Source organism: Mastomys coucha, unplaced genomic scaffold (genome assembly GCF_008632895.1).
Source record: "Mastomys coucha isolate ucsf_1 unplaced genomic scaffold, UCSF_Mcou_1 pScaffold13, whole genome shotgun sequence".
Classification (NCBI taxonomy): Eukaryota; Metazoa; Chordata; class Mammalia; order Rodentia; family Muridae; genus Mastomys; species Mastomys coucha.
Window position 1 is genome coordinate 18,480,934 of NW_022196895.1, and position 24,082 is coordinate 18,505,015.

General features: G+C 36.7%; 1 protein-coding gene across 3 annotated transcripts in view; it reads right to left on the reverse strand.

Moving 5' to 3' along the window:
* Positions 1-24,082, reverse strand: part of Ccdc178 (coiled-coil domain containing 178) — a 345,640-nt gene that overhangs the window by 307,828 nt on the left and 13,730 nt on the right. For all 3 annotated transcript variants that reach the window (XM_031365073.1, XM_031365074.1, XM_031365072.1), the window contains exons 3-8: positions 21,588-21,639; positions 18,596-18,726; positions 15,831-15,914; positions 12,550-12,609; positions 11,029-11,118; positions 1,005-1,144 (exon numbers count right to left, since the gene is read on the reverse strand). In XM_031365073.1, the coding sequence (XP_031220933.1) occupies positions 1,005-1,144; positions 11,029-11,118; positions 12,550-12,609; positions 15,831-15,891 (351 nt within the window). In that variant the 5' untranslated portion in view covers positions 15,892-15,914; positions 18,596-18,726; positions 21,588-21,639. The remainder of the gene's footprint in view (positions 1-1,004; positions 1,145-11,028; positions 11,119-12,549; positions 12,610-15,830; positions 15,915-18,595; positions 18,727-21,587; positions 21,640-24,082) is intronic.

Sequence of the window (24,082 nt, forward strand, 5' to 3'; positions counted from 1 at the left end):
GTTCTATTTATTTATATGATTCTAGACCCAAGAACTTGTTTACCATGTTATCTGCAATTGTACTAATGTATATTCTGATTAAGAGGTACATAGGCAAAAAAAAAAGTGCTCCCATGCAATAATATTGAACAATAATAAAAAAAAATAATGTATATAGTTAATTGTTGTAATAGCTCATGTGTGTGCTATTACACATGTTCTTCCTATTCTGACATTTAATCTAACACACACTGTCAGGGTCTTCTCATACCCTCTTAAGGTCATGCAACATGTCTCTTCAAAGCCTGTGATCTTGACCATCAAACCAATACCTCTAAAAAAAGATGACTTCCTAGAGAAGAACATTCTCTAGGTCAGATCCAGGGACCAAAATAAAGAAACAGAAAAGACATATGTGTAGCAAGTCTATACCTCTGCCTGAACAAGTATGTTAGTTTTTTAGAATGTCATCTTAGTAAGAAGTAAGAGAAGTTGTTCATTTTTCAATAAGTCGTTACTAAATGAAATGATTGCAAATTGCTGAGAGTTTAGTATGGAATTCTTTTTAGAATAACAAAAGCAGAATTTGACAGGTTAACATGACCAAGAAAGAATCATTTTATCTTCCTCAACAGACCTAGTGTATTTATTTAGTAAAAAGAAAACTCATTTAAAAGGGCACACTGTCCTTTTAGACTACGAATTCACTTATCATTTCATCCTGGTAGTGATGCTCCACTCTCCAGTGTGAATTCTTTTTGTCTTTTAGTCAAGTTGGCTGATGGAAATAACAAATTAGCATGATTTTTTTATGTTAAAGAACAAATGGACATGAACAAAAACTATTTAATAAGTTCATTGCACCCTCTGGAATAAGACTCTTAAAAACATGTCTAGACTATCAAATTAATCCTCTAAGCTAAAATTCTAAATTGTATAGAAATTATCAAAATAACTCCCCATTGTCCTTAAATAACAATCCCTTAATATGAGTAGAATTTATCCCCCAATTTTAAATCACTTACTTGTGTCAAATGCTCCTGTATTTTAGATTCCACATCTTCGATGTGGGAAATCATTTTGCTTACACATGGTTTAGGGATGTTTACCAAAGTACAGCTATGTCGCCGACTTGGGTAGCTGAAGTAGATGCCTTTATTCACATCTAAAACATTGCAGACATTGGGAGACGTCAGAGATAGGTACAGAGCAGCACACTATGATGTTCAGGACATATAAAATATTCTTCTGCATTTGTCTTATTACTTTAAATGATCTAATAGATATGCTAAAATATGGAATAAAATTTCAATCTTTAAAAGTTCAAATAAAATAATCCCTTAGATCTGATACCCCCTGCTCTGCTCCCCTCCCAGCCTCTCTCTCTCACACAATTCCTTCCCTCCATCCACCTCTGATATCTATTTTTTTCCCCTTCTGAGGAAGATTCAACAATTCCCCCTTGGGCCATCTTTGTTCTTTGGCTTCTTTGGCTCTGATAATTAATGTGTGGTTGCCCTGTAATTTATGGCTGATATCTAGTTATAAGTGAGTACATACCATGCATATCCTTTTATGTTTGGGTTTCCTTGACTTAGTATGATATTTTCTAGTTCCACTTATGCCTGAAAAATTAATGATGCCCTTGTTTTTAATGGCTGAGTAATATTACATTGTGTAAATGAACCATATTTTCTTTATTCATTCTTCAGTTGAGGGACATTTGGGTTGTTTCTAGATTCTGGGTATTATGAATAAAGCTGCTATGAACATAGTTGAGCAAGTGTCCTTGAGGAATGGTGGGGCATCTTTTGGGTATATGGCCAGGAGTGGTATAGCTGGGTTTTGAGATAGAACTATTCCCAACTTTCTAAGAAACTGCCAAAATGATTTCCAATGTGACTGTACAAGTTTATACTCTCACCAGCAGTGGAAGAGTGTTTTCCTTGTTCCACATCTTCTCCAGCATGTGTTGTTCCTCGAGATTTTCATCTTAGCCATTTTGATGTGTGTAAGATCTAGACTCTCAAGGTTGTTTTGATTTGCATTTCTTTGATGTCTAAGGATGTTGAATATTTCTTTAGGTGCTTCTTGTACATTCAAGATTTCTCTGCTGAGAATTCTGTTCAGCTCTGTACTCCATTCTTTAATTGGGTTATTTAGGTTTTTAGTATCTAACTTCTTGAGTTCTTTATAAATTTTGTGTATTAGTTCTCTGTCAGATATAGGGTTGGTGAAGATCTTTTTCTGGTCTATAGTCTGTCATTTTGTCCTAACAATGGTATCCTTTGACTTACAGAAACATTTCAGTCTCATGAGGTCCCATTTATTAATTTTTGTTCTTAGTGACTGAGCCATTGGTGTTTTATTCAAGAAGTTGCCTCTTGTACCAATGAGTTCAAAGTAGGGAGACCAGGGCAGAGAGAAGGAAAATCGGTGAGGGTGGGGGATGGGTGGGCAGTCTCTTGGTGGAGCCAGAGACCTGGAATGGGAAGGGGCCCCAGTAGGTATATGGAGCAATTCTAGTTGAGACTCTTAACAGTGGGGGATATGGATCTGGAAGTAGCTGCTTTCTGTAGTAAGGCAGGATTCCCAGTAGAGGAATAAGGACAGAAACCTACTAACAAAACAATCAGCCTAAAATATGCCCTGCCTAGAAGATGTGCAGAGTCAAAGATAGAGCAGAGACAGAGGGAATGACCAACCAATGACTGCTCCAAATTGAGACCTGTTCCTGACACTATTAATGATACTCTAATATACTTTCAGAGAGGAACCTAGCATAGCTGTACTCTGTGTGTCTCCATCCAACAGCCAATGGAAAGAGATGCAGTGACCCATAACCAAACCATAGAGGTTGGAAGTCTTTGGAAGAGTTAGAGAATGGATTGAAGGACGAGAAGAGAAAACAGACTCTAAAGAAATATCAACAGAGTCAACTAACCTGGACCCTTGGTCATTCCTAAAGACTGAATCAACAACCAAAGAGTAAGCACTAGCTGAACATAGGCCCTTTGCATATATGTAGCAGATTAGCAGCTTGGTCCCAAACAACAGGAGCAGGGCTGTCTGGATCTGTTGCCTTCCTGCCTGCCTGCCTGCCTGCCTGTGAACCCTATTCCCCTAAACAGGTTGTTTTGTATGGCTTCAGTGGGAGAGGATGCCCTACTCCTACAACTACCTAATGTACAGGAGGATGGGCTTCCCTTTTTCAAAGCAGAAAAGGAAGGAGGAATATGTGAAGGTTCTGCATGAGGAAGAGGGGTAGCTGATACTGGGATGTAAAGTGGATAAATAAATAAATAATAGATTTAGTAGATACTATAACAAGTAAAGGTAAACCAGATGGACCCAAATCAAACTGGGAGATGGCTCAGCAGCATGAGCATTTGGATTTCCTGAAGCCATGCAAGTGTTGGGTAAATGTGACAGCTTCCTGGAAGCCCAGCTCAATGAAGATTGGGTTGGAGGAATCTCAAGAAGTTTGTTAACTGGTCAAGCTCACTAACTAGACCAATTGGAAAATGTAAGCTTTGGGATCGGGGAGGGACCTAGCCTCAAGGAACAAGGCAAAGAATGAGCAAAGAAGACACCTAGTATCAATCATGGCCCTCTACCCTTATTTGTACACATGTATATGCACATGCACATGAACACACATACATGCACAAAAGAAGTTAATGCAATCCATAGCATTGTGAACTAAACATTAAAATAGGAAATTTAAAACAGACAACCATCAGTCCCAAATCACCTTTTAGGAATGAAGCTAAAACACATATTTAATTATTACTTAACGAAGATATCACATCTTCGCATGTGATTAATGCACCACCCCATACACTGAAGAACCCATTCCTAGAATCCAGTGCAAGCTGCTCCTGTGGGAAAAATAAAAAAGCAGGTCTCTTTCCTCATAGGAACCTCATTTTCTTGTTTCCATTCCTTTTTTTTTTTTTTTTTTTTTTTTTTTTTTGTCTGAGACAGGGTTTCTCTGTGTAGCCCTGGCTGTCCTGGAACTCACTCTGTAGACCAGGCTGGCCTTGAACTCAGAAATCAGCCTGCCTCTGCCTCCCAAGTGTTGGGATTAAAGGCGTGCACCACCACTGCCAGGCTCTTGTTTCCATTTCTGAAAACTGGAGTCTTGTGCAAAGAATGATTGATGTTCCCACTGCATCACTACGGCTTGCTCATCATAAAACCCACTCAACCTGATGCGCCTCAGTGACTCTAAGTCTGCCATGCTCCAGGAGGACTGGAGGTTGCAGAAGGGCAGAGAAGAAGCTCAGGAAATTCCACCAAAGTGCTGACTTGAAATTCTGTCACTCTGAGGACTCCACAAGGTGCATGCCAGAACAACCACTAGTCTAGCACAGGAGCACTTGTAGTTTCAATGAGAGCAGTAGGATGCCCCCATCTCAGTTCTCCTTGGGGAACAAGGAAGAGATGTTGATGTTGTTGCCTTTTATTTTACTGCTGCAGGATGAAGCCATCAACTATTCTCAGTATCTTGGCTTCATCTGCAGCCTTTACAATCTTAGTATCATATTCATTTAAGACATACAAAACAGTAGGTTTCATTGTGACTTTGCATTTATTATTGTATTACATTCATATTCACTCACATCTTACCCTCTCTTGTCCCTTTTTATCTCCCCCACTGGTCCCCTTTCTTTCTAGCGTGAGCATACACACACACACACACACACACACACACACACACACACTTAAATGTAGATTATGTATATTAGAAGAACCATATATTAATCTTTAAATATCTCAATAAAATCATATCCTCTTCCATGAACTCAATCTTCATAAAAAGACCCATCTGTTTATTTGCACCTAAGTGTTCATTGTTTATGTTTGTATATTGTTAACACTCATTGGCAGTTTTATAACTCACACTTTTGTGCATAGAAAGTGTATTTCAGACATTAAGCCAGGTGAAGCACTTCCTGTACCACATTTTATTTTATATGTACATACAACTTTTGGCATTAGATTGCTGTCTTGACTTCATAGATGATTCAGGCTTAGAGATGATGCCCAGTGTCAGTGCAGAGACATCATAAGTAGGAGAGCTGAGTTGAACAACATTTTTATTTTGCCTATAAACTACACTATGAGGACTGCTTTAATATATTTAAATTATAATAATAAAAGAGAAACAATCCTAAGTTATATTTTTCTGGACATTTCAAACATCTTATATACTGCTGTTTTTTTGAATATTTGAATGTTCTTTCATAATTTATTAAGGTTGCTAATTTGGTGTGTTTTAGTTGGTTTTGAGCACACTCTGAACATAGATTACTCTCTGTGTTTATTTTGTGTGTGACATTGTCCATGTTTCCTTTTTAATTCATACACAGACACATATGTTCATCTCTGTCATAATCAAAGGATCAAATAACAAGACAATATTAATTTAAAAGGACATATTGACCTTATATCTAAACATCTTGTTAAAGACATGTTGTCCTTTGTAGAAGTCAGAAGGGTTTGATAGACATCAGACAGCTGCTATTGTAGTCAAAACACTTGCTTTGCTTCTTTCAGTTCCAGGCAAACATCAGAATGACTCATTTCAAAAACTTCTTGACTGTGCCATGCTTAGCCTCATTTTGTGAATGCTAATCAATTTCTATAATGTTCTGATGAAGTGGAATTAAGATTTCAATGTACTGAAGAAAGGGAAGTGAAATAGTATGGCATGAAATCTGGACAAGGTATGGTGACATATGTAGGTCAGGATAGACCCAGGATTCAAAGGCACTTATGGATGCTTTTAACTAATGTGTGCATGGTAGACTTTAATACTCTTCATTTCCTTTTTATTGTCTAGTGCTTAGGAGGCACTACAATCTAAGGGTCTCTGGGCTGCCACGCACACTTTGCATGACAGCAGTATTTGAGGCGAAAACTTCAAGGAAGTCAGTCTCCTGCCCCCGCATTGTCACCCGGCACCCCTAACTCAGAGGTAGCCCAGATATGTCCTCGTACTCATGTGCTAGGTACCCACCAAGATATGATTTATTAACAGCTAGACAAAATTGAACATTGCTCTCTGACCTTTACCAAGGTTCCAACAACTTAGCCAAACCCTGGCTTGGAATTTACCCACCCAGACTAATTGCCTCCAGCATTGTGGGTAGGGTATTGAAGTTTACAGAATGGGAAGCTTATCCCAGGGCAAGGTCAAGTAAAATCCTCATTCTCAGTCAGTACTGCAGCTGAACCATTCCTAGGAATTAGCAAGAGACACTTCTCTACCTGCCCAAAAGATTAGGCGGGAGGATGGGCGGGACCTTGAGCAGAGTGTGTGTATGAGATAGTGTGCAGCAGTCAGCATTCTAGATTCAGCAGTCTGCATTGAGGACTCGAGATTCGAGCCTCTGAACTTCTGGCTGGTGCACCTGCAGTCCCCCAGGATTCCGGCCGGGCCCATGCTGCCAGAGCATGCTTGGAGCCCCGGGGATGCTGCACCAGTCCAGAGGAGATGGCTAATGTTTTAGACCCAGTGTGTTCTAGATGGCCTCAGAGGTACCCTGACCACTGAGCTGCCAAATTTTTCATCTCTCTTTTGCAATGATTGTAAAAGCCTCATGCAATTTTTAAGAAATACATTTAGACAGTACACACCAGCCTAATCCCTTGCACACCTGGCCAGAACTCATCGTCCTGCGGAACTAGGGCTCTCCGCTGAAACCCGGTCCGCGGCACTGGGCATCTGTTTTCTCTGTCTGTGCATTTGTTAAAAATATAACCAGTTTACAAATATCAGCTCTCTCAATGGTGCGTTAATTGGGGTGTTAAGATTATTCCACCTAACATTCCTAAGTAAGATGAATTAATAATCTTGGTCCAGTACAAACTGATGTAGCTTCATCTTCTGCAGACTCTGGAGAAGTAGTCAAGATACTTAGGAGGTAAACTCAGGCCAGGCTCACACTGACTATGAAATGGTCCCAACTCCATTTGTCTGTCTTTATTGAGATATGTATGTTTTTGCTATAAATTCCATTCTACGTTGAACTGATGGTGACCCTGCAGCCTCAACTTCCTAAGTATAATTATAGACACACCCAGCATGCCTGGCCTCTAACTCCATTTTTGTTGCTCAGAATCATTGTCCAAAGAATGAGTATTTTTCCTGCCTATATATGAGAGTGAAGTTGTCTGGTGCTGTGAAACAGGAAGGTTCCATCTGAGATCTCACTGAGGCAAATGGAACCAAGTTTGTCTACAGACACCTCTTCATGCTCTGTAATTTTAATCCTCACATAATTTATCCATCACATTCCTGATAATTCAACATTTTATGACTGCTTCCTGGCTGCTTATAAAATGTGTTTTGTTTGTGTCCATCATACTGATCATTCTCTTATGTTTTTAATCTCAGTACTCTCAGGAAAAACTTAGCATGTTTTCACAAGTGTCTCATCTCTTCACATCGTCATTTCTTCTAGAGTATGAAAACACCTAGTGCTCTTGACTTTGAAAATAGCTTCTCTACCATGTAAAGCCTTCATTGTAGACAGATCATCCATCTTCTATGGGGAACAAAGTCTCATTTATGGGGAACAATTCAAATATCCGTTGCAGATAACAGAGCCATGTCTGCATAAAAGCTTACATATTGGGCTACCTGGTTCTGGATGTAGAACTATCTGCTCTTTTATGAGAGCTGGAGCTAACTATGAACTCAGACCCAACTTTCTTCCACATACAATGTCTCATTGCTGCCTACCCTGGTCCCCATAGGTTCTTTAAAATCTGAAGTTTCAAAACCACTTTTTCTTCACTCAGGAGATCACAGCAGCTTTCCTGAGGACATCTCCAGAGCTCTTCCTCAGGAGTGAATTTATTGTCACTTGTATCCTTTTACAAATGAGCAGTACCAACAATATTCTCACACCTGCCTCATCCCATCTTCAAATTGTGACTTCAGTAAACATGTTAGAATTCATCTCTTCCCCATTGGGAATTTCTGTTCTTTGGACATAGAGTGAGCTGCTTATACTCTTACTTTCCTCTGGTCAGGTCACATTTTGTTCTTCCACATTTATCTGTTCCCCCATTTGCCATCCTCATGGAAATGTTGATAGATCTTATTTGCACTGATCACTAAATACAAACACACACACACACACACACACACACACACACACACGTGTGTGTGTGTCAAAAGTCATTAACCTAGAAATGTAAAAGGAGCAGATTTTATAGTATTTAAATTTTATATTGATAAACATGACTTTGAAAATCAATCACTATTTGTATTCTAGTGGCAGAATTAAAATTTGTACATTTTCTATCCTTTTAAACCCACTCAGCTTTGTAAAATATTATAGTCAACCATTCCTCGAAGTGGGACCAGTAAGATAGCTCAGTAGGTAAATGTGCTTGCCACTAAGCCTGATTACTTGAGTTTGCTTTGCCACACATAGAGGAAGGAACAAATCTAACACCATCATGTTGTCCTACTTTCACATACATGCTGTGACATGTATCAAACACCCTCCCCAATACTAAATAATTAAATGTAAAAAGGGGTAGAATAATCTCTCTAGTAAATTTCCCTAATGTATTTTATTATTTCTTCATAAGGAAGAATTTGATAGAGAATAACGATTTTCTAAGAAAAAAATCTGGGGATTTTCTTTGCCTCTTATCAGCCTGAATTTTCCATGAAAGTCAGCTAGCAGTAGGTATGAAGGCTCCAACTTCATTTGTAAACTATGTATCTTTAAAGCTACTTTTCTTCCTTCTACTCATAACCAACATCTAGGACCATTGAATCACCTTTTAATTTAGCACGCCCCCCACACCAACTTTTTGAGGAAGGGCTGGACTTAAACTCACAGCAATCCACCAGTCTCAGCCTCAGTGCAGAGGTTCATGCCTGGAAAATTCCTCATGTGTCATTCAACTCTTTATGACTTTCTAATCTGTCCCTATAAGGACTGGTCTTAAATTCCTTATAGAATTTATGGATCCTATACCTCCCTCGTGATATTTATCATCTGATAAATATGTCTTTTACATTCAATAATCCTTTCAATTCTTCATTGATTCTTTCTAGGTCAATGGCTTTGTAAGCCTTTCTCATGATAATAAGTAATCTGTTCCCACATTGTATTCCATAATTAAATTTTAGTCTGCTCACGCATGGCATGCAGTGGCTTTGGCCATGTAACGTCAGACAAGAAACTGAGAAATAAGTTTATACTCTTGAGCCCAAAACTCTACTTGTTGACTGTCACCTGGACATTTGTTACTTTAACTGAACCAACTAACTTCTCATGTTTGAACTCACCATATGTTATGCTTCCAATGATTTTTTTTTTTCAGTATAGAATAGAGTTTATTTATTTAGGGCATGGGGAGGGGAGTTAAGAGGGTAGCAGAGGCAGAGAAAGGCAGAGAGAAGGAAAGAGTAGAGAAGTAAGGGCCAGCCATGACCATGTGGAGAGAGTGGGGCAGGTAATGGGGAGAGAGAGGGAGCAAGGGAGTAAGACACAAGGGAGAGAAGCAGGAGTAAGAGTGCTTCCAATGATTTTTTTCCCCCTGTATTCTGCTCTGGTTGAAAAAAAAAATCAACTCCTTACTTTTAATACGAATGTATCCATTAATATTTTACTAAGCTCTTCTTATCTTTTAATGTTTATCTTAATGTCTAAAGACTAAACAAATTGGCCTTCCAGAAAGCAGGGGATCCTTCTCATTAGTGATATTTATTTATTGTCTGCTACCACGGGAGATTCTGCTAATTATCTATTCAGCTGTCACTTCTGTCAAGGAGTAAAACTGTTGTGTATGGCCACATTTTATTTAGCATGCAAGGTTATAAAGTTCTTACAAAAAACTATTTCTTAAATACCTTTGAACATTAATAAAAGTTGGATAGGCCAAGTATTCTTAATTAATTGGTTCATAAATCATATACTTTATATTTGGAAAATCTGTCTAAAACTAATTTGGGTCTAACACTGATTGTATGCAATAAATTCCAAACCAAGATCACAAAACTATATTTAAGCTTTGTATTGGAGAGGAAGAAATAAAAAGACCACAATGATAACATGTTCACATTTTTATTAAACTATAAATCCCCAGAGAAGTTTTCCAATATCAGCACTGAACTATATTCATCCTCTTACTTATCTTCACCTCTTCCCACACACAATACTAAAACCAGTTTTAGAGATAAAGTATAGAATCTTACTACCAGACAATGTTTCAATTATAGATTTTGCAGAACCAAAACTTAAAGACTTTCAAAGCATCTTTCCAGTTAACTGGAAAGATGTCAGCATTATTCCAAAAAGTAAAAATTCCCTCATTTCCGAAATTATATAACAAATCGTAATCTATGGTGTGATCTATCCTTGTCATGGGTTCTGCTTAGTTCCAGCATAATAACTCAAACACTAGGTCAATGCAGATGACAAGTTATTGTAAGCAAGCCACTACTCATCAGACAGGGCCACAGAGTAGACTTGGAAGCTGAACTGCAAACCTGATGGGACAAAACCATAAAGCAAGGGGGAGTGGGTGGGATGTAGCACTGTCCATCCACATTTTGATAGCAAGGCAATTTCCACCAATTGGTAAGAGGGGACCTGGGGACATGAACTTAGTTTGATCTTGCCAGCAAGATGGAGAAGTTGTCCTTGAGATGTCTGGACTCAAACAACTGTCTCCTTATCACAGAGGCTGCTCAGTCATTGGGAAGTTCTCAGCTCCCCTAGGACATAGGACTTTGAACTTAGTTTCCCCATATGATAACAGAATGCAAAAACAAAGTGGCAGTACTTAGAAAAAGTTTCATTTGCTCGTTCCCAACAATGATGATTATTAGCTATTCATGAATGGCCTACTATATTAAAATATTGTATCTTTATTATCTCCCATTCTAGGTTAATAAGATGACATAGTATTTAATCTCTTAATGCAATCACATAGCTAGCATCATGAATTAGTGATTGAGTGAACATAAATACAGACAGAACGTTCTCTACATGGTTCATATTCAGCTCTCACCTTCTGTATTTGTTGATTTACTTTCATAAAGCCTTTTATCCTCATGCCTGGAGAAGAAGAATTCTGACAAGCCTTGCATTCTGGCAGTTTCTTTAGAAAACAAACAAGAAACATTTCAGTGTGCTGAAATATGTATATATTTCATATACAGTTTGAAGCAAATGACCCAATATAAAAAAAATCTGAGAAGCTACATAGTAAAAGTGCTCTCCTTGAAAAGAACAATACTATAAATACTAAGGGACACGGTGGGAATTTCTTGGATGTTTTCACTGTGTTGTACAATTTGCTTAACTCCCTATAGAAGGCATTCCACACAACAGGAAGTTGTTAAAAGAAAATACATTAACAACTGTGTAATGAGGAATCCAACTCAAACCACAGTATTCGCCAAAAGTAACAAGTGTACTTTGGCTTATCTTTCTAATGGAAATACACATATTATTAATAAATAAATATTATTGGATGGGAATGTATATTATACACACCAAGATATTGGATCACCTTTGAAAAGGAAAAATGTAGAAAAAGGGAATCTTGTTACTTTAGAATCTCCAAAAAATTTAAAATTTCTTAAAGATAATATGTTGCTTCTTTGAGAGCACATTATAAATTTAAATTTATCTACAATATAAGCAACTGTATCTCTAGTTTTATTTAAGAGTGTTAGATTGTCATCTCAGGATACTGATATTTATTCACAGAATGAAAGATAGAAAATATGCTAATCCTAAAAAAATAAATAGCAAAGAAAATTCTATACACTTTCTATGGTATAATTCTAAGCATTGAAAAAGAACTAGTGATTTATCTCAGAATTAGTAAATCTGGAAACTATATTGAAGAAAGCAAACAACAGAAATTGCTGTGGGTATTTTATGATTTCAGTGCTAGGAAATTCAAATAAAGGTAAATCTAAGCCAGATCTGGTACACACTTAAAATCCCAGCACTTAGGAAAGCTGGTGGAGGTGAACCACAAGCCCAAGACAAAGATAGGCTACCATTTCACTTCAGAATCCATACCCTTAAAAAACAGGAGTGCAGAAGTAGGTAAAGAAAGGTGGAACATGGAGGAAGGAATTTTTAGTAAAATGAAGATTATTATAATAATACTTTATGCTAGTAAAAATAATATTTTTTGTATTATAAGGGTAAATTGAAAAAAGATACAGAAATAGAAAGAAAAAAGATATAGAAATAGAAAGAATTTAAGTCATCACTTATATAAAGCATTTCACTTCCTAATATATGATATTTCATGCTAGTCATTTTTGAAGAATACTTGTGTTGATGTACCCACTATTCTGCAAGTGTACATTACACAAAATAACAAAGAAAAATATAAGTTATATATACATATATATGTCATACACTATCAGTAAAAATGAGTTCTTTTTAAAGAAATGACACACTCACTTATCAAACATTATGAACACAAGTTTCCTCATTTACAATTTGTTAGAAGACAACAAATAAATGTCAAAATGATAAAGATGGAAATCGCATGCATTTGTGATACCTGCAAGCATTAAGGCCCTCGCTTTGTCTTTGAGCTCCTTTATTTGAAGACATGTTTTACCTATGGAATACAAGACAAAATTAAGTATTAGTTTTGTGTGTTAATTATAGTGCCATGTGTCAATAGTAAAGGTGGAGAGTAGTTATACTGGAAAAAAAAAGGGGGGGAGAATCTAGTCTAAAGATTAGGACAGCGGAGATTCATCATTCTGGTCTATCCTGAGAGGGCAGGAGTGCTGGGACAGAGTAGTACCCAGAAAGACAGCCAGGAAGTAAGAAAGAATTGACCTGCTGTCATGACTGTCTCCCCATTTTCCTTTACGTCCATGTATGTTCCTAGATTAGGAGATTGTGCTGCTCATATTGAGTGCTCGTCTTCTTTTCGTTTTAGTAAATCTTTCAGGAAATGCCCTAATGCACACTCAGAGACAGGCTTTACTGATATCCCAGGAACTCTTCAAACAATGAAGCCGACAGCTAAGATTCATCTTCATCTTTCAACACACAGTGTTTATGAATGAAGTTCTCAAAAAATAAAATTAAAAGAGAAAAATGTTCACCATCATACTGAACCAGTAAATATGTACAGCCAAACTGCCAACTGAGTCTGTGGGCAACCACACATCCTAGGAGCTTTTAAGAACTGTGAGAGAGTATTTCTGTCGTCCCTACCTCCTTTTGAGGACAATGGGAAATGGTCATCACCCAGTGAGTCAAAAATCACTGGACATATCAGCACAAATATTGTCAAGTTAGCTTTGAATATTTTAGTTTTTGAACTAATTATAAATCATGTGAAAGTTCAACAGGATGATAGGCTTACATCCGTGTCCTCTGACAGGCACATTCCAGCTGCACTACTCTGAAAATGATGGTGTTAATAACAAATGTGGAAAGCATATGTGTCGTAGATATAACTTGTAAGCCTGAGGTTATAATAAAATGGCCATTCCCCTGTTAGGTGTTAAATAGATGTAATGGAAAGGCAAGACGAGCTCCCAAACTAATGTCAGTGCTGCTAATAAGGTGGATCAAACTCACAGCTTCTAAAAGCAAAGAAATCCATTACTACATGAGCAATTAACATAATGGCAACATCTCACCAATACTGGTAATGACATAAAATAACTGTTGCTATGTGTGTATATGCATGCGTATTTAAGTATAAAAATAACAAAAACTAGAATGCAGTAAACTGTTTTATAATTGTAAGTGCACTCAATATCACAGGCAGTGGATTCTCTTTAAATAATCAAATAAAATTTAACCATATTTTTATAGGGAATATAAAATGATTCAGTAAGTTTAAAAAGGAGTGAAGAGGGAGGAAAGGTAAGCAGAAAAGGAACTACCACTGTGAAGGTAAATAAATTTGCTTCTTATTATCAGGATGCTAGCAACAAGAATTAGAAGGATGTAGACTGGAACTCACTATTATACAGATACTCCATAACCAAAATATTTCAAAGCGTCAAAGAATAGCTCAGCATCCAATTACATCTAAAAGATTACTGTACGTTTAAAAATCTATATTCTGAAAGAGGAGTGCAGAGTGAATCTTGGCAATGTATATCTCACACACATTTTGAGAACCTACTAGCTAGCATAGTAGAGCTATGTCAGCAGGAGGCTTCTTATCTGTAAAGCTTATAGCTGACTATTTCTGACTGCCAGAGTTGTAGTCATAAAAAATTAAACAGAACAAAACAAAATAATGGGACCTACTCACAGGGTATGATTTCCTGAAAATCATTATAGCGATAATAAAGCCTACTTGATAGAAATCAACTGGAAATGTCCCATGGACACCATTAATTGTATTGTTTTGTTTTTATTTCTTTCCCTTTTTACTTTTAGTGCTGGCAGCCAAACTCAAGGCCTTCTACATGCTGAGCAAGCTCTGCTATAGGTATACCCTCACTCCAAAGACCCATGCCTTAAAAGTTTCTATATCTTCTAATAGCAGTAAGGTAAGGATATTCCAGATTCAAGCTATAGTTTGAACACACCTCATACATATCTTCATTCTGTATAATGAACATACAATATAAAAGCTAATAAGTAGAAAATCTTGTCCATTAGTCATATTTTAGTTAACATAGATTTGATTTACTACGAAATACTATTTTGTATTTGGTAAAACTATAGCTCTGAATTTTAAAATTTTCTGTTCTGTAAAAATATACTTTGATTATAAAGTTGAAATTAATTCTATTATAAATTATTGTCCAAAATAATTCATAAACATGAGTCACATGAAAACATGTTAGCGTGTACAAAATAACATAGCTACACTTTTCAAAAGTTTAATAATTTCATCTGCTGTTTTTTCAACTGAAGACAGGGAATAATTACCCAGTCTATTGCTTATTTGTAGTATAATTAGTATTTTGATTTGACCACAGTAATTTCATTCTGACTGACAGAATGTGAGAGAAAGATTGGCTTGGGTTGTTAATAAAAATATTGTGTTGAGTACACTGTCCAAAATGCCTTATACTGCCTTCTTGTGATCACCACAAATAATGACAGGCCTTTTTAAGAGTTTAGTGCATAATTATGTTCGATATGTCATTGTAAAAGATGGCTTTATACCTAAAAAGTTAATGTTTTGGGTGAAATATACAAGAGTAAAGACTGAGATATGGCAAGTTCCCACAGCTTAGCAAAGCAGGGACATCTCAGAACCTTGCTTAAAGGAGCTTGATGCTCTAGGCAACGGTTGGATGGAGTACACAGAGAACAGAGAGTTTAGGGATGATATGATGCCATCAGGATTGACGTTTGAGTCAGTTCTTCCTAGTATATGTCCATCAACAAATTCACTTCCTAAGAGAACAATGGTATTGATATCTTTCTAGTCAAATAATGCAAATTGATGGATAATGCTAAAAAAAATTAACAAAATTTTTAGGACTTCAAAATATTCACTTAACAACTTAACTGCTGTCTGCCAGTAGGAACTACCACCACCATGGCCTTTCTCGAGCTACTAGGGAGAGATGTAGACAGTTGATGGACAGGAGCCTGGAAGAGCTGACTCAAGCATACTATGGCACTGCTTGTATAATTCAGTGCCTTTCCAAGGAGTAATTGTCACAACACAAAAGAGAGAAGAAAAATTTAGACAATTGGACTTCATGAGCCAATGTGTTTGACTGCATCATTTCCCTTTCCTTGCCACTGCAAGCTTTGGTTTTGAAAATCCCCAACCTGTCTGTGCTCTCTTCTATGAGTCACCAGGTTCTGTTTGCAAAGAAAAGTCACTCCAGAGGAAATCACCTGTTTCGAGTGTATTCTTCTTCATAGTAGGGTGAGCTGGATCTTTCTCGTTTTCTGGCATGATTTTTGACAGTATTTTAAAACCTGATTAAACATAAAAGTATTTTAATACTATGAATCAAATTTAGTCTGTATCTCACGAGTTACCAGTTTAAAAAACTGGCAGTGTAAGGATGAAATTCTAATATTATTGAATATATCATAACACTATAAAATTAATACAAAATTATATTAAATTATAATTAATTGGATAACCTGTCAAACAGGTATCCAATCCCAGTGGTCAGTCCTAAACACATATTCATACATGCAACACTAAATGGATTAAACAAATTGTATTTATATATCTCATATATAAGTAAAGTGTCAGGAAAATAACAATGGAAGCCTGTCATGTCTTACTAATAGAAGAGCAAAGTGGAAACAAAAACCAAATATGCCCATCAGAATGAATAAAATAAAACTCCAGCTTCTAGCAGAGATGTAAAAAAAAAACAAAAAACTGGGACACTAGTCATTGTTGTCAGATTATGAAACAGTATAGCTACTCAAGAAAATAGTTTTGAATTTCCTATTAATATTAGTAGCAAAGAACTGGCCAAACTGAATCGACAATTGTGCTCAAACATCTATTTACTCAAGAGAGAACAGACTTTTACTCACACATATAACAATCAAAACTTGCTTATCTGAAGTTTCCTCTAGAGACTAGACTGACATCATAAAATACAATCCAGAAAAAAAGGAACTGGGTAGAACAGATTATTTAGACTGTTATGTAGGCAAACATTTGGTTGAACCAAATTAAGAGGCTGAATTAAATAATAAAATTTGTAACAAAGAACAAATTAATGATAGCCCAGACTAGAGATGAGTAACAGTTTATATGAAGTAATGAATCATACTGTCAAGGATGTTGACTGTGTTGGGGGTTACACAGAGCTACAAATCATTAATCTGTATACAAACATACACATAATGTCTACAGTATTACTAGTAAATTTGAACATGCTATTTTGTTTCTATCAATATGAATTTTGCAGTGCTACTGCTATGCTAAAGTTATGATGTTAAGAAGACATTGAGGTAGTCATTCTCAAAAGAATACATCTTATTTTGTATTTTTTTGCAATCTTCTGTGAATGTGTAATTATTTCAAAATGAAGTACTTATTATACAGTCATAAATGAAAAGACAAACCACTGATGACTATAAAGTTATTATATTAGAAGAAATGAAGGAATACACTCTAAATGATCCATGTAGAAAGATGCGTCACATGGGCTTGTCATGGACATGTAGCTCAGTTGGTAGAATGCTAGTCTCATGCCCACAAAGCTCTGGGTTCGAATTCTAGTAGTACTACACAATTAGGTGTGATGGCACTCACCTATAAACTTAGCACTTGGAAGGTAAGGGCAAATAAGTAGGAGTTTAAGGTCATCCTCAGCTATATAGCAAGTTTATGATTAGCCTCAATATGGGAGTCTTCATTAAAAAAATAAGCTAATACATCACAATGAAATTTAAAACACATTTTGTCCAATGATCATATATACACATATATGATATACTTACATATATATATTATATACATAAATATATATGCATAAATGTGGTCTTTGCTACTTTGTGGATTCTTTGTTTTCCCGCCCTTTATCCTCGTATTAGTCAGGGTTTCTATTCCTGCACAAACATCATGACCATGAAGCAAGTTGGGGAGGAAAGGGTTTATTTGGCTTACTTCCACATTGCTGTTCATCACAAAGGAAGTCAGTACTGGAACTCAAGCAGGTCAGAAAGCAGGAGCTGATACAGAGGCCATGGAAGGATGTTCTTTACTGGCTTGCTTCTCCTAACTTGCTCAGCCTGCTCTCTTATAGAACCCAAGACCTCCAGCCCAGGGATGGTACCACCCTCAAGGGGCAATTGAGAAAATGCCCCACAGCTGGATCTCATGGAGGCACTTCCCCAACTGAAACTCCTTTCTCTGTGATAACTCCAGCCTGTGTCAAGTTGACACATAAAACCAGCCAGTACAATCCTCTTAATTCCACTCCCATAACACTAGATAGGAGAAAAAGAAGAAAAAAGGGGAGGATGGAGAGAAGAAGAGGAAAAGGGAGAGGGACAGGAAGAGGGAGAGAGAGTGTGTGTGTGTGTGAGAGAGTCTAATTTTGAATCTAATTTTTCCTTTGTTTCTTCTTTGAGAATGACTACGAACAAACATCAACCAATTCCCCTGAACAACCAACAACCTCCATACCCATGTATTGGGATACTAACATTTATATACCCCCAAAAAGTTCCTAGAATTTCAAATGTCATGCAATAGCAGAAACTCTCTGCAGCTGGCCAAACCACACTTCTGCTAGAGCATGAGGCAAATCACAATCAGCTGCTGAAGGCAACCTGAAGCAGCCACACATCCCCACACCTGGGATTAAAATGAAAACATGTTCTTATAATAGTCTGTTTTCTGGGAAACCAAAATTCCAGATTTTTTACTACATATATGCAGTTGAAGATGCTCTCAGAAGTCCTCCTGGAGGAAGTGTCATCTAATCATAATGAGCTGAAATCTGGACTATGTCATTTGCAGGGAAAAATTTCCCAATCACAGTAATGAAGATTCATTAAATCCTAAAGCAAGAACATGCTCAGAATGTTCCAGAAATTGAAATGGCAAGCAATTATTAATTCTAGAACCACTTCTAATGCAAAAGTATAAATTAAAAGCAACAAAAGGATCTATTGTACTTCACCTGACAATCTTTCAAAAGTCTCCTGCCTGGAACCCTCAGGCTTTCTTCATTAAAATAAGACAGCTTGTTAGCCTGCCAGAAAGTTGGAAATCTTGCATCCTTCACAGTTCTTGGTAGAACTTCTCTTTTCTCTGTATTTTCACACCATAATGAGAGGTAAGATTTAAAACACATTGAAGGTCATGATTCAAACAAAATGAATGTAAAATATTCTAAAAGTTATCTATTCTATGTTGAGTAAAGACAGGAACAAACACACAATGCAAATTCCAATGGTCAAGAATGACAGCAGGCAGAAAGAGTCTTAACTCTGAGCAAGGTCCATAGTCAGATTTGCATATTCAAAGAATAGAATGAAAAGACATAATCCTGATTACACTAATAGAAAGAAATTCTTCTATGGTTATGGGAAAGAGAAACCCAGGGTTTCAAAGAATCATAAAGGCAGCATTTCTAGCAGTGATAATGGGAGCTGGGGAGAAACTTACTTGGTAGAGTGCTTGCTGCCAATCATGAAGAATGGCGTTCAAATGCTTAGCACCCATGTAAACAATGGGGAATAAATAGGAGATGGAGAGATGTCTTCCTGTTCTTGCATAGGACCAGAGTTCAGTTTCCAACATGCATATCAGGACCCTAAAACTCACCTACATTTCTAACACTAGGGAATCCAGATTACTCTCCAGGCCTTCAACAGTACTGCACACAGCACAAGCCTGTGTTTAGTCACAAGCATGCATATATAGCTAAAAGTAATTTCTTTAATGAGAAATGATGGGCTTGTACTTATAACCTTAAATCCAAGGATGTGGAGACAAGGGGAATCCAAGGCTCACTGGCCAACTAGTCTACCCTATTAGGATGAAATGCAGGTTCAGTGAGAGACCCTGTCTCAAAATATAAGGTGGAGAGTCCTAGAAGACAGATGCCTTTGATCCCAGGCCTCCACACCTGCAGACACACAGCTGTAAACACATGCACATCCTGTACATACCTCTAATGGTCCCCCAGCATCCCCCACACACTAGAAGAAAACATAATGGGATCCACTCCTTGTTTTCCATGAACAACATACAGGGGAATGAATGTTGTCAGGACTCTCTTGGGCATCAGTCTCACACTCCTTTCTCAGTTATTTCATTCATTCTGCATCTTGGCATTGTGAATGTGTTAGAAAGTTTGGTTACTGACATTTTGAGTTTTACATTAGAGAGGCTTTGTCTTCAAAGGGAGCTAACTTTCTCTGATATCATTTCAGTTGCCCTCAGAGGTTTTTAATTGTTCTTACTTGAGTCATGTATTTATACTCTCATCCATTCGGGACACTGTTGGCAAGAAACTAGGACGCTGAAGGGATTGAACTTGTCCTCAATCCCTGGCCACAATTATGGCTAGGATGAGGTTGCTGTCTACCAACAAGTGCCTCACAGTAATAGTGGTGCAGATGGTGGGGAACAGAGAGAGAAGGAAATTTGAGCTGCCATATATGTAGCTTCTGTTCCAAAACTGGAGCCTGAGTGACAGGTGGTGGGCTAACCAGAGATAATTATGCAGAGATCATTATGGTAATTTGAGTTTTGCAACAACACACAGTGTTGTAAGGTAGGGGGGCTTAGAAACGGTGAAGAGGCTACAAATCCTTTCTTAGGGATGATGCAGGAAGGATTCGTGAAGGATCAGGGACCTTAGACTAGATTGCCTTACCCACATCCATTTTGATGTTCTTGACTGTTGTGCTACATCCAGTCACTGACCCACTTACCAAGATTTAGAATGCATCTTGTTTAGATCATTGTCTTATGTTTTAAAGAAATAAGGATGAATTATCTAATCTGTGTTTTGAAAGTATATTTATCAATTTGACTAGATTTTATATTTATTTACTAATAGCAAGAAATTTTACATGGGGCTGAGAAGTTACATATCTAGGGTCCAGGTAGAGTATCTTTTGTTACACAATCATCACAAGTGTGCTTTGCTGTCTATTCCACACTGTAGCTATGCCATCCACTGAAGCCAGCCGCAGGCCCCAAGTCCACTACTGCTTTGTGTACTCATCTGGTTCTACTAAGGTCTCTATGCGAGATTACCCCACACAGGAAGACATATGCCTTCTTCTCCCAGGACTTTAACAACTCAATAGTACAGCTTCATACTGATTTTAATATGAAGTTTTTCTGAATCAGTCTGTCAATGCGTATTATTCCCACTGATTAGAAGATCTGAGAGGACTAAAATACTTTCTCTCTCTTACTCTCTCATTCCAATTTTCTGTCATTAAAGATGAGCAGAGTTAAAAACTCAAGGATGATTGAATTATGGATAGTAAACATTTTTTGAAAACATTACTTCATATGTCAAAATTGAGTTACACCTAAGGAAAAATTACTTGAGCATATGTATGTGTATTTCATAAAGCTTAAAGGCAAGGCTTTCTTAGTCTTAATGATGCAATCATCATGATTCAGTGTGATGACTATTTCCAAAGATATTTCAGAACACAGTGAAGAAAAATGTTTGTCAAATACAGCAAAACAATGAATGCAATATTGAACACACACCCATCATATTCTTGCATTTTTCTCTCACATTCTACACATTTTAGAATCTTATTTTAGAAAATCTACAATATAGTAGAAGCAAATAATTCATGACTTCTGAATCAATTTTACTATTGATTTTATATTATATGTGCATCATGTCCAATTGTATTAAGGCACATTAAATAGTACATCTCATGGCTTTGACAAAGCAATGCACATCTTCAGAAAGATTAAATATCATCTTTCTCATACAAATCAAATTAGAACCAAGGCAGTTTCTATACATATTTTCTCAAATACATCTCACACTGTATTCTGAAGTTGTCTAAGTGGAATGATGAGCCCTGCTAGCTTCTGATAGTAGCTTGAGACAGCGAATGACAAACAATTCAAATCTTTCATGATGTTAAGTTATTTCAAAGGCCAATATCACATATATCCTAACTCACCTCCAAGTCACATCATACAGTTTTAAAATGGGCAAACTGAGAAACACAGCATCTGAAAAAAATATAAAGTATTTCACTTGTTCATAATTAGTAACTACTTCTTGCCTAAAATGTATAATCACAAACTATGGCAAAGTTGAAGTTTTGAAATTAAATGAAGTTAATGACTTTCTAAGCTAGAAAGTGCATTTTATTTTCAGAACTACTTTTGCTCCCCCCTAATATACATTTTGGTTCTATTTATTAAGAATTTCAATAATCATTTATTAACCTGGTCTGTACATTTCTGACATATGTTGTAAGTGATATAAAAATTATAAACACCAATACTTCCCTGAGAAAAATTGGAAATATTACAAACTTGCAAAATAGCTAGAGGTATCTTGGCCAAGAGAGACAAAAAAAAAAAAAAAAAAAAAAAAAAAAAAAAGAAAAGAAAAGAAAAAAACTCAAGCAAACAAAACAGATCAACAACAACAAATGACACCACCAACAAAAACAAAAACAAAAGTCCAAGAACTTATACTTGAAACATCGAATACATGCATCTTCTTCTCACAGCAGCTTGCTGGTCCCAAATTAAAGTTGTCACAAAACTCCAATAAGTAAAAACCCTTGAGAAGACTCTGTCTCTGGGTAGCTCAGAGCCAGCTCTCGCCAGGAATCTGACTCCAGATACACCTACTAGAGAGACTGGCAAAGTCTCAGAGAGGGGTTGTATTCCTGCAGTGAGACAAAATAAATACAATTCACAGAACTCCTTAATATGCTGTTGTGTGTGTGAAAACAGTAACAGTATGCAGTGCACTAACCAATCAGTTTTTACATGGAAGCCTGGTTGAATGGAATCATGTGGAGTGATTACAGTTCCTGTTTAAGATTCCATAACTATATGGTCTCAGAAAACAGATAGATTAAAAAGCTCAAATTAGAAAGAATAAGACATTCAAAGATGCAATTATTGAAAAATAAAATGAAAGGCCTCTGAGCATGCCACTAAAAACACACAGATGCATACAAACATGAATGCTGTGAGTTCATGAAATACAAACCAGTCCAGCTATGCATCTAAAGTAGTTTTATACACCAAGAAGGCACACTTGATTAAATATTAATAACAAAGGATTTTTGTATGAGAGATGGAAGGATTTTAAAAAGATGAAATAGTCAAGAAGAAAATACGAACAAATGTCGAAGACCTACCAGTCACCATAAAACATACACCCACAGAGAGAGGGCCGAACTAATAAAGGGTCAAAGCTGAACCCACTAAATGAATAGCATCAAGTATCCTTTCATAGAGATTTATAAAAATATTTCAAAAATTAAGTCATTACAGAACAAAATATACTAGAGATTAGGAGAAGACAGAGCATGAAATCCATGTTTTCATCCTCATGGACAGTCACGTTATCTGAATCTTCTAAAGGAGTGAAAATAACATATGATACAAACAATATACACTCTTCTTTAAGAGAACCGAGAAACTTTTTCAAATGACCTTTACAATACAGGAAGCTGTCCAAAAGAAGATGTAATGTGAAGAAAGATCAGGTTTGTCTATAAATGTGTTCTATTTGGGAAAGGTAAGCATTTTGTAAATCACTAATCTTCATCTCTAGCTATTCAAAAAAGAGGGGATACAAATCCCCTTGAATAGAAATACAAGCATAGCCGGGGGGCGGGGGGTGGCGCATGCCTTTAATCATAGCACTTGGGAGGCAGAGGCAGGCAGATTTCTGAGTTCTGAGTTTGAGGCCAGCCTGGTCTATGGAGTGAGTTCCAGGACAGCTAGGGCTACACAGAGAAACCCTGTCTCGAAAAACAAAACAACAACAACAAAAGAAATACAAGCATAGAAGCCAGTGTTTGTCTTACATAGGATACTTTCTTCTCCTTTCCATGGCCACAAGGGAAGCCATGTGCTCCAGATAGTAGAGCCACCAAGATAGAACAAGCTCAGTGGTGCTCAAAGAATAGCCTTTTCACATAATCCTTGTAGCATTTGTAGTTTGTACAGTAGCCTATAGGAGTGATTAAGAAGCATTCCCCAAATATAACTCAGGTAATTAAGACACATGATAGAGATTATAAGAAACATTATGCTTTATACATTGAACTTATTTTAATCACTTCAATGGTTAAAATGGATAATTCTATGTTGGTCCACAATTTTATGTTGGTCTTCTAAGAAAGGGGGCCTTTTTACCAAAGAGGAAAAACCTTCCAAATTGTCTTTGAGAAACAAATAAACTTTCTACTAGCTCCTAAGCCTGAACATAATAAACTTATTTGGGATTCAATTTATTTTACGATTCCACTTTATGAACATATAATTATTTATCAGCAAATGTAATATGAAACATTTAATGAAGGAATTTTAAATAAATATTCTACAGTGATAATGGGTTACATTTCGGGATTGAGATAGAGACAATATTGTTTGGTCACCATGTAAATTCTTCCTGGGTTCATAGGAAAACTAGATGTTATGA